General features: G+C 52.8%; 1 protein-coding gene across 2 annotated transcripts in view; it reads right to left on the bottom strand.

Moving 5' to 3' along the window:
• Positions 1 to 1,441: 1,441 nt before the first annotated feature.
• Srrm3 (serine/arginine repetitive matrix 3) overlaps positions 1,442 to 11,297 on the bottom strand; it is a 37,710-nt gene continuing 27,854 nt past the window's right edge. Inside the window, exons 11-15 of one of the 2 annotated variants that reach the window (XM_038346205.1) lie at positions 7,421 to 7,767; positions 6,819 to 7,043; positions 6,594 to 6,731; positions 6,100 to 6,178; positions 1,442 to 3,137 (exon numbers count right to left, since the gene is read on the bottom strand). In XM_038346205.1, the coding sequence (XP_038202133.1) occupies positions 2,925 to 3,137; positions 6,100 to 6,178; positions 6,594 to 6,731; positions 6,819 to 7,043; positions 7,421 to 7,767 (1,002 nt within the window). In that variant the 3' untranslated portion in view covers positions 1,442 to 2,924. The remainder of the gene's footprint in view (positions 3,138 to 6,099; positions 6,179 to 6,593; positions 6,732 to 6,818; positions 7,044 to 7,420; positions 7,768 to 11,297) is intronic. The other variant, XM_038346206.1, reaches the window with a different exon arrangement.

The following is an 11,297-nucleotide window of genomic DNA, read 5'->3' as shown; positions in this document are numbered from 1 at the left end:
TGTTGGAGAGGAGGCTACTCACCCAAGGACAGGAATGGTCTTATGGTTAGATACTGACTGACCATCTGTGCTGTGCTTTGTTCTGCTTTTGTATATACGCAAACTCTGAAATAAACTCTGGGCTGTTTGGCTGTTTCGGCATGACCAGACAGACCTCCCGAGTCTATCCTGTCTTCTGTCTCAGCTTCTTTCATCTGACTTTCCTTTGACCTTGAGGATCCCCACTCCAGGAACCTTGGCTGACTTTGTAGGACAGGCTCCTACAGTGCCTGCCATGTGTGGGCAAGGGCCCGTTCTGCTGAAAGATGGGCCCTTTGCTTCTGCCATATTCCCAGGAAATGCTTGACTCGGCACAAGGTTACAGTCTGGGCAGTTGGCTCTGGTGGTAAAGTGCCCGCTGGGTACCTGAGTTCGGATCTCCTGCACACATGTAAAAGCTAGGTATGGTGGCAGACATCTGTAACATTAGTGTAGGGAGGGATGCGGGAATCCTTAGCCCTAGTGCTGGGTGCGAGGGTGGTGAAGCAGAGACAGAGGGAACCTAGGAGCTCCATGGGTCAGTGAGAGACTCTGACTCTAATTAGGGCGGAGAAGCTTAAGTAGAGGAAAGACACTTCATGTTGGTCTTTGTCTTACACACACAGTGTGTGCACACTACACACCACACACTACACATAGCACATATACTACACATACCACACCATACACTACACATCACTCACCCACATCATACTCACATTTTACACACACACACACACACACACACACACACACGAGACATCTTTGAGACAAAGGGAAAAAAAGGGAGAAACAAGAGGAAGAGGAGTAGGAGGAAAAAGCCCAACCAGGGCATGGTGGCGCATGGCTGAAATCCCAGTAATTAGGAGGTTAAGGCAGGAGGATTACAGAGAGTTCTAGTCTAGTCTGGTCTACTGGGCTAGTCAGGGTTACACAGTAAGACCTTGTCTCAAACAAACAAACACACAAACATGGGCCAACAAGATGGCTCAGCGGGCACAGGTGATCATCTCACCTGCCTGGGGGCAGAGCTGGAGCTCCCGTAAAGGTGGAAAGAGACAGAGGACTCCAGAGTTGCCCTCTGACCTCCACACACATGCAGTGGCACAGGCACCTCACAGTCTTGCACACATAGACACAATACATTTGAACAAACAGCCCACAAGACCTCCAGGCAGGAAGGACATTCTCTTGACTCAGTCTTCCTCCCCATCTCGAGCTTCAGGGGCTGTGTAGTCTCTCACTCAGAGGCAGGGGGCTGGACATGATCCGACAGATTTCCTTGATGCCACCTCTTCTCATAGGGCTCACAGGAGGAATGTGAGCCCTGATTAGTCCTCCCAGGGAAGGACCCCAGCCCCTTTCCTTCCTCCCTAATCTTCCCCTGATGGTCGCAGCCACAGAGACCCAGGCTCACTCAGTCTGTCATCCGGGCACCTAATGTATTTATTACAGTCCAATTTTTTTTCCCCGCACTGCGGAGAAAGAGGGAAGGGGAAACTGAGAGAGGGTGGGAACCCGGATCAGACCCCAGACTCCTCCCCCTAACCAGAGCCCAGGGCATCTGCCCTATTGGGCCAAGGAAGACTTCGAGATCCCTGAGGGCCCCAGCAGGGGGAGGGCTGGGTGCCACGGAAGAGGGCTAGAGGGGGGACCACTGCTTCCCCATCATGCCCCAGGTGGACGGCTTTGGCTGGAACCTACCACTCCTGTTCTGAAAGCCTTGACCAACCCTGACCTATCAAAGCCTGGTAGCGAGGCCTCCCTTGGGCAGGCTCTGAAGTGCGCTGCATGCTGGCCTCTGCTTGTGACCATGAGCAATCATTTGGCCCGTGACCCAGACAGCAGTCAGTATACGCCTCCCAGTAGCCCTTGACCTGCCTCGTCATCTGACTGCATTGTTTGGGCCCACACTAAAAAAAAAAAAAATATCCCTCGGCTTTCTACCCGTGTTCTTTTTTGTCTTCTGACCTGAATCCCCAGTCTTTCTCTCTCTCACAGTTGAGACAGGGTCTCCTGTACCCCAGACTGAATTCAAACTCACTATGTAGCCTAAAATGACCTTGGAACTCCTGGTCCTCCCGCCTCTACCTCCAGAGTGCTGGGATTACAGGCATGCACCAGCATGCTTGGTTTTATGCTTTGGGGTGGAACCCAGGACTTCATGCATGCTAGGCAAGCACTCTACCAACTGAGCTATGTCCCCACCCCTGAACCCCCATCTTTGACTTCAGGGTTAGATACAGATGTGGTATATGCCACCTCTTGTGCTGACCAAGGCCTGGATGGTGTGGCCTTGGCCTCCGGCCTGCTGCTATGAGGACAAGGGAGAGAGATGGGACCAAGTGTGAGCATCTCATCCTGCCTGGCGATACACCATGGGTGGGTCTTGCTTCCCCCTGAGATCTGGCTCGCTTTACTGTCTGCAGATCAACTCCAAGGGAGATAGAGAGGAGGGGAAGGTCCGGGTTTGGCACCTTCCAAGCTGTGCAGGGGTCCACTGAGCAGAGGTGAGGTGAGAGCCAACAGTGGACTCTTGTGCCATACCCAGGCAATGGGCCCCAAGGCTGGTAAGCTGGCCTCAAGCAGAAGAGGGGCGTGGTGATCTAATCCGTGTTCGAAAAGGCTCTTTGTTCCCTGGTCATGGTGGGTGGGCAGGGCGTGGGGATGGGCACACTTTAGGGACAAGACAATTCGATTCCTCCTTGTGGGTGGGACACCCACCAGAGAAGAAGCTCTTCCCTAGTCCCAACTGCCCACGTGCTGCCCCACCCCCACCCCGGACCTCTGTAGCAATATGGGGGTACAGACCCCTCCTTCCCAGGTCTCAGGGCCCCAGCCTCTCCCGGTTGTGCCAGGGCCTTCTAACCCCAGATGGGTCCGTCTGGACTTAGAAGCCCCCGCTCTCAGAGCTGCTTCTGCTGTGGTAGCTGGGACTGCGGCTCCTGGAGCGGCTGCCTGAGCGGCTGCGGGTCCCATGACTGCGGCTGCTGTAGCTCCCGTGGCTGTGGCCCTGACTTGGGCTCCGGCTGTGGCTCCGGCTTGAGTAGTCGCTGCTCAAGCAGCTGGAGGAGGAGGAGGGGCTGGGTCGGTAGTAGGGGATGGGACGCTTTCGGGCACTGTAAGAGAGAAAAGCAGATCCTAGTCCACCCGGGGCTCTGCCCATCGGGGCTCTCAAGCGGCCTCAGTCCCCATCACAGCAGTGGCGAGGGCTTCCTGCCAAGTTTCCTCTGAGCCTTGGCCTCAGGGACAACTCCAGTTCCAAACTTGTGTGTCCTTTGCCAAATTCATATCGATTTTTTTTGTTTTGTTTTGTTTGGTTTTTTGTTGTTGTTGTTTTTATTTTGTCTGCCCACAGGGCAAAAAAGTCCAAGTTCTTTATTGACCTGAGTAAGTGCTAAGAAATGTTTTCTGAAAAAACTAAGGTATTTTATGAATAAATGAAAATTTATTAGTTGTTGTTGTTGGTGGTGGTGGTGGTGTTATTGTTGTTGGTGTTGGTGCTGGTGGTGGGGTGTGTGTGTGTGTATGCTTCTTTTTCTCCTGCTTGTCAATGCTGGGGGTAGAAAGAAACCAGAACCTCACAAATATTAGTACCTCTGAGTACACCCTGAACTTCATGAGTGAAACTTTTTCTTCTAAAAAAATTAATTATGTGTCTGTATGTGGGGTTTGTGCCCATGGGGCCGTGGAGACCAGAGATTGCTGGGTCCCCTGGAGCTGAGGCACACAGACATTCCCACGTGTAACCTGAGACTTGAACTTAGGTCCTTTGAAAGAGCAGCAAATGCTCTTAGCCGCTGAGTCAACTCTCTAACCCAAAACTTCATTTTTATTTTCTAAGGAAGGATATTTTTTGGGTTTTTTTTTTGTTTTGTTTTGTTTTGTTTTTCGAGACAGGGTTTCTCTGTAGCTTTTGGAGCCTGTCCTGGAACTAGCTCAGGTAGACCAGGCTGGCCTCAAACTCATAGAGATCCCCCTGCCTCTGCCTCCTGAGTGCTGGGATTAAAGGCATGCGCCACCACCACCTACCTGGCTGAGGAAGGATTTTTTTTTATAGCTCAGGCTGGCCTTACTTTGTAGCCAAGACTGGCCTTCAATTCCTGATTCTCCTGTCTCTACCTCCTGAGTGCTATAATCACAAACATGGGCCACCACATCTGACTTTCGCTCCTTCTCTTCCTTTATTCTTTATTTTCTTGCTTTATTTTCCTCAGAGTCAATATGTAGCCCAGCCTAGCCTGTAATTTTCAGTCATCCCACCTGAACTTCTGAGTTCTGGGATCACATGTATATATGTGCCCTTATGTCTAGCAGGAATAAAACTTTTATTTTTGAAACAGAGTTTCACGTATCTAACCTCAAACCTCCTGTGTAGCGGAGTGTGACCTTGAACTTCTGGTCTTTCTGCCTTTGACCTCCTAAGTGTTGGGACTGCGGACTTACCTCACCTGTTCGTGAGTGCTGAGGACAGAACACTGCACTCTGCAAACCCTCCAGTAACTGAACCACGTCTATAGACCTTTGAATGAAGCTTTTAAATAGGGACAACACACATAAAAAAGGCCAGAAATGGCTTCTCTGCTTGCAAGTATTATGGCTAAATCCTGTTTTTCCTGCCCCCCCCCCCATCCCTGTTTCAAATAGAAGATTTAGGGCTTTTTTTGTTTGTCTGTTTGTTTTGTTTTTGTTATTTTCTTTTCCGAGACAAGGTTTCTCTGTGTGTAGCTCTGGCTGTCCTGGAATCATTCTGTACACCAGTCTGGTCTCAAACTCATAGAGATCCACCAGTCTTTGCCTCCCGAGTGCTGGGATGAAAAGTGTGCACCACCACCTCCAGAGTAAAGATTTAGATTTTTAAGGTCACACAAAGAGAACAAGGAGGAGACCCTTGGCCACTGCTGTCTCTGTTTCAGTCTTCCTCCCTTTCTCCCCTTCACCCCGACCAGCTACCCCCACCCCACCCCACCCCACCCCCACTGGCCCGGAGTTAGTTTGAAGGCAGGAGGCTATGACCCAGAGAAAAGAAAAGAAAGTGGTTAAGGGGTTATAAGGCCCCATCTCAAGGGTTAAATCTGAGAAAGAAAAATAGGTGCGCATTAGTGGGAGGAGGAGGCAGCCTGGGACAGAGGGGCTGAGGTGGGAGCCGGGTGGAAGATGTAAGGTTCTGGCCATCCTAGGGCCGGCAGTGAACAGCAAGAGCGTGTGACCTGTCCGGGGGCTATCTCCAGTATGGCAGTCCAGCCTTTCGGTCTGAGTAAAGGAGGAGCCCATGCTGCTTTATTGGATCCAGATTATCAAGGACGAAGGGGAACTATTTTCAGAATCAAGAGTTGGAGCTAAAAAGATTCTTACAGATTTCAGCTAATTATGCACCTCAGGCCACTGAGGTGTGTCAGTCTCCCCCAGGTGCCTCAGCAAGGCAGGACAATGCTGGGCTCAGTGTATGGCAATCTATTTATACTGGGGCAAAATCCTGGACTGCAGCGTGATTTTAAATTTGTTGGTACTAGGGATTGAATCTAGGGCCTCATATATGGTAGACAGGAGCTCTTCCACTGAGCCACACCCCAGCCCCTCACTGTGGGATTCTAGGCAGGGGCTCTACCACTGAGCCACACCCCAGCCCCTCACTGGGGGATTCTAGGCAGGTGCTCGACCCCTGAGTCACACCCCAGCCCCTCACTGGGGGATTCTAGGCAAGTGCTCTCCTACCCAACCATGGCCTTCACTGGAGGATTCTAGGTAAACATTGTATCAGTCTTTTTGTTTTGAGGCAAGGTCTTGCTAGGTTCCTCAGGCTGGGCTTGAATTTTCCACCCTGTCTGCTTCAGCCTACCTAGTAGCTGGGATGAGAGGCCTGAGCCACCAGTCCCAGCTTTAGGGTGATTGCATCTACAGACTCAGAAACCCCTAGTCTTCCATCAAATCAGCCACACTCCTCATTCTGCACTGGGGTTCCTCGGACAGCTGCTCCAGATACTAGGATGCTTTGCCCCCTCCACCAATTTCCCCAGGTGCTGGGAGGTTAGTGAGAAAAGGAGCCGCAGACGACAGCTGGCCACCACCAGACTAGCTCACATGGGCATCACTTGGGCTGCCTGTGGAGCCCGGTCCACACGGCCCCCAGGCTGGCCACAGGCCACGCAGCAGGAGGTTCCTTGAGATGAAGGAAAAAGTACATATCACTGAGGATGTGACAGACACCGGGAGGGGGTTGGGGGCTCCAGATGAATGAATGGAATCTCCCAGAGCTGAACTCCATGCCCGCGTCTGGCCACCCCGACCCAAGTACAGACTGGCTCTGGTCCATGCATCTGCATCTTTCCTTCCCAAGGTGTCTGATGCCCCGGCACCCGCGTCCCTCCCCAACTCTTCGATGACCCCTGAATCTCTTCACTCAGTCCCTCTCTTTTAGTTTCTCCCCTCTTGGCAAACCCTCCTTTTTCCTTCGGATCAGAATCAGTCCATTCTAGAAGGCTCCCCGAGGTCTGTGAATCTCGACTCCCTGACATCCCTGCCACCAACTAGAGTCAGCAGCTCTATTCCCACCTCACCCTCAGGCCCCTTTGTACCTGGTGATGCGCCTTGGCTCCATGAAACTGGGCGAGTCACGGCGCCGCTTTCGGATGGGCGAGTAGCTGCGGGAGCGACGTCGGGTGCGGGCGGCCTCAGCCTCGGCATGCCTCGCACGGCCTTCGCTGTCTTTGTCCCTGTGGGGCCCACTCGTGGGTGAGGGATCCCCGCCATCTGGGCCCTAAGCCCGGGTTCTCCGCCATCCGCCCCCTAGGGACACTTACCGGCCAAGAGATTTCTTGGGAGACGGGGAGAGGCTGGGGCTGCGTGTCCTTTTGTCTGGGGACCGTGAGCGGGATTTGGACGGCGAGCGGCTGGAGCTCCAGGACCCTGGATGGGGGCCGGGGCTGCGCGATGAGCTGTTCCCCTCTGGGCCACCCCGCCGGCTGTGCGCGCCTGGAGATGGCGAAGTGCTTGTGGGCCGCGCGCGCGGGGGTCGCTCCTTTGCCCTAGAGGAGGGAGCGTGGGCCAGGGCTCAGGGGTGTGGGCCTGTGGTACGGGGCTCAGTGGCTGGCTGCGGGGCAGGGAGAGACGAAGGTTGTGTGTGGGTGGCAGTAGGGATCCGTGAGGCTGGCACAGAGGAAATGAGGCGTCAAAGGGACAAATTAGGGAGTCCATGTGGGGTGACTAACAAGGGAGGTTCCCTTGGAGGTGATGGGGGATGCATGTGGGATGCCGAGAGGGAAACCCCATGTGGAGTGATCAGTGAGAGGTTATATGTGGGGTGACCCCGAGGGCTGTATGTAGGGTGACCAGCGAGGGGTTCCGTTTGGGGGTGACCAATGAAAGGGTACTCCTGTGGGGTGCAGGCAGGAGGCGGGCTCACCGTTTCCCGTGTCCGCTGTGACCTCGCTCTGAGCCCGGCTCGGGCCCTGGACCCGGGGCGCCGCCGCCCGACTCGCTGCTGGAGTGAGCCCCGCTAAGCGAGCGGGACGAGCCCCGGGGCGGCGCTGGCTTTGCACGCCGGCGCCCTCTGCGGCGGGGCGCGTTGGCAGAGGATCGCGATCGCCGCCTCCTCCTCCGCCGGCGACGGCGCCTGGCCGCCCCTCCCGCCGCGCGGCCCCCACGTCCCTGAGACGACGGCGCGGAGCGCGGGCTCTGACTGTCTTTCCCACGCGCGGGCGGCGTGGGCGCGGCGGTCACCTTGTCGCAGGCCCGGGGCGAGCTAGGCTTCTGACGGGGAGAGAGGCAGAGAAGGGCACGGAGGGGCGGAGAGGGGGCGAGAGAGGTCGGGAGGGATGCACAGGGGAACCGGAGCAAAGAAGGTTGCGGATGCAGAGGACAGACACAGGGGATGGGGTGGGGTGGGGTGGGGCAGTGAGGAAGCAGAAGGGGAGCGGTGCAAGCGGGACAGAGAGGTGGAAAGAAAAAGAGGAGGGATCGAGGGGGGACGTGAGAGGGCAGTGGGGTGGGGGGAGAAAAGGAGAGAGGGCTTTCACCGGGCCTAGGCCGCGGGCTGCAGCCCCGGAGCATCGCACACACGGTTCCCGCGCCTGCCCTGCCTCTACCTCTCCTGAGTGTTCACCTTCTGGCCTCAACATAGCAGACCATGCAAGGTTCTCGGCATGCATAACACAAGAGGGACGGAGCGTGGGGATGGGGGCTGCGGGGGAGGGGGAGCTCCAGGATGGGGCACCAGAGGGGCTGGCATTGTCCCCTCATGGGGGACAGACAATTTCCCTCCCAGTAGAGAGAAGAGAGAGGGACGACACTGGTAGGTCAAGCCAGGGCCAGCCCACCAGGATAAAGGGCATGGAGGGGGCGGGTGTCACACGGCACACAGATGGGGGAGGGGCAAGATAACTGAACTCAAAATTTAACCGAAGAAAAGGAGTCAAAACAGAAATAAAAAAGAAAACCAAAGTAATAATAATAATAATAACGGAAACAAAAAAACCACAAATGTCATTATATACCCAAACCAAAATGATCTGCTGGGGAACCTGACTTTTTTTTTTCTTTCTGTTAATATTTGACTTTGTTTTGCGACCCTGCCGAGAGCTCAGGGGTGTTCAGTAGCTGAGCAACTGTCTTTCTGTTTCTCTCTTTTCTTTTTCTTTTTCTTTTTTTCCATTTCTTTCTTTTCTTTTTTTTTTTTAACGTTCTGATTTTTTTTAAGTCCCTCTTGGTTAACGTCCACTTACCAATAAAGTGGCACTTCCTCCTTTAGTAGGTGAGTTGTGTAAGAGAAGGGAAAAGTGTGGCAGCATAAGTTCATCATTAGAGTCACAAAAATGCAAGAGAGACAGAGAGAGAGAGAGAGAAAAACGCAACCACCCCAACTCTAGGCCCAAGAGGAGGCCGATTCACCTCTAGAGAGGACCAGCCGTGTCCAGCTCCTTGGGCCTCAGCCAGTGCCCTTGGCTGACATCTGGATAGGGCTGTTAATTTTTTTTCCAAGAGTGAGGACCAGAAAGGTAACCTGACACCATCCAAAGGTCCCTGCCTGGGAACTAGGAATCTGAGAGCCTGTCACTGCCTCAGTACCATGGGGCCCCTGGACAAATTAATTTCCCCGGTCTAGGCCTCAGTTTCCCCATCTGCACAATGAGGATTTGGCGTTTTGATTCCCGGTGTCTGTTATGAAGTAAATACTCCAGGATTCTCTAACTGTGCCCTCCCCAGCCTCCCCACCAATCCCTGCACAGAAGGACCTTTCTGACTTCGGGGCCCCCTTTCTGACTTGCAAGGGCAGATGGTACTATTCTGTTTGCAGATCTGTCCCTGATACTTCCACAATCGTCCAGCCAGATTTGCTGTCTGTAACCTCAGATTTGATTGTTTGAGACAGAGTCTCACTATGTAGCCTTGGCTAGCCTTGAGATCCACTTGCTTTTGCCTCTGAGTGCTGGGATTAAAGGCATGCACGACCATGCCAGCCACGCACAACCATATATATATATATATATGTATGTATGTATATGTATGAAAGGATCTGTACATATATATGCAGCCTAGGATGACCTTTGACCTTGGGCTCCTGATTTTACAGCTGCTGCCTCTTAAATGCTAGGATTACAAATGCATGCCATTCCTAGCTTAGTTTGTTTTAGACAAGGTCTTACAATACAGCCTTGAACCTGAGATCCTTTTGCTTCAGTCTCCTGAATGCTGGGATTACAGGCAAGTGTACCATGCTGAGCATAATCTCAACAAAATATGATAGTAAATTCTTAATACTACTGGCTGAGGAAGGCAGAATTGGCCTCACTAAGGGCCAGGGCCAATCGGGGCATTCCAGGTGCCAGGAGGGGTCTGAACTGAGTCCATTCAACTGCCTCTTTGACTCCTTCATGATATCTTGCTGTCACAGATAACAAACTATGGTTTCTTTGCTTGGCTCTGGATGTTTCTGGCAGAGGGGATCAGAGACCCAGACGGCTCTCTAAAGGGCTCCATAGAGTCCAATAAAGATCTAGAGCCAGGAAGTGGGCCTCGTTGCTGGAAATGTACAGCCAGTTTGTGACTGACGGCCGAAGTGATCTAGGAATACCAGTCATAGCTGGTCAGCACACTGTGGGAGTCAGCGAGGCCATGAAGACTTCTCCTGGGAGAGCTGGTCTTTTTCCCAAAGCAGAGGCAGGCGTAGGTGTCCAGAGTGGGTATGATCTGGCAGTCACTGGCCCCACAGGTCAGTCTTCACTTCCTGAAAACTGGAGGCTTCGTTTTATTTTAGATGAGGTCTCATGTAGCTAAGGCTGGCCTGGAACTCTGAACTCTCGATATAACTGAACTGCTGATTCTCCTGACTTTTTACTACCTGAGTGCTGGGGTTTCAGGTGTTCTTACACAGTTCTGAGGTTCGAATCCAGGACTTCATGCATGCATGCTAGCCAAGTTCTCTACTGACTAAGCTATATTCCAAGTCCCATTTTAAAAAAAACTGAGACAGGATCTCACGTAGCCTAGCCTGGCCTCAAATTCTCTACATAACCAAAGATAACCTTGAATACCTGAACATCCCTGCCTTTGCATCCCAAGTGCTGGATGACACGCCCAGATTATACCATGCCTGGTTTGAGGCTGGTTGTTGTAAAGACGGTTTCATTCTCAACAGACATCTCCAGGAGAACCCTCAGCTCTCCTCCCCGGCCCCGAGCAGACAACTTCTCCCAGTCCCCAGGCTGTACCAGGGTTCTCTCACTGAGTTTCCTTTTAGGAGGCAAGCGAGAAAGACATCTCTAGGATCTTCGGATGCACCTTATGCCCAGGGTGGTCAACTTGTTAAGTAAATAAAGATATCAGGTAAGGGAGCCTTAGGAACGAACGCATGGTAACGAGAGCTCGGGGGCACTGCAGACCCCTCCTTTAAGGCTACTCTGGTCAGGGGAGGCAGCGAGGCCACTGGTAAAGGACTTTATATTGCGATCAAGACCATAGTCTGTATCCGAGCCAGAGACCTGACTCAAGGAAAGGAACAGGGTCAAGGAGGAAGGTCAGGTCTACGATGCTCCTTTCCATAATAGACACGCAGAGCCCCCCTCCCATGTCTTTTTTTCCCCTGTCAGTACTAGAGATCGAACCTAGGGCCTCACACATGCTAGGCAAGTCGCTCTCTCACTGAGCTACAGTCCCAGCTCCCTATTTTGTCAGTTTTAACAGGATTCCACACAGCTCCGTTAGGACTCAATATATAGTCAAATTTGACCTTGAACTTTCAATTTTTTTAAGCTAAAAAAAAAAGAATCTTTTGTAAAGATAGA

Source organism: Arvicola amphibius, chromosome 10 (genome assembly GCF_903992535.2).
Source record: "Arvicola amphibius chromosome 10, mArvAmp1.2, whole genome shotgun sequence".
In the NCBI taxonomy this organism is placed as follows: Eukaryota; Metazoa; Chordata; class Mammalia; order Rodentia; family Cricetidae; genus Arvicola; species Arvicola amphibius.
Note: the sequence above shows the minus strand (reverse complement) of the source record. Positions and strands in the feature narration are given on the sequence as shown.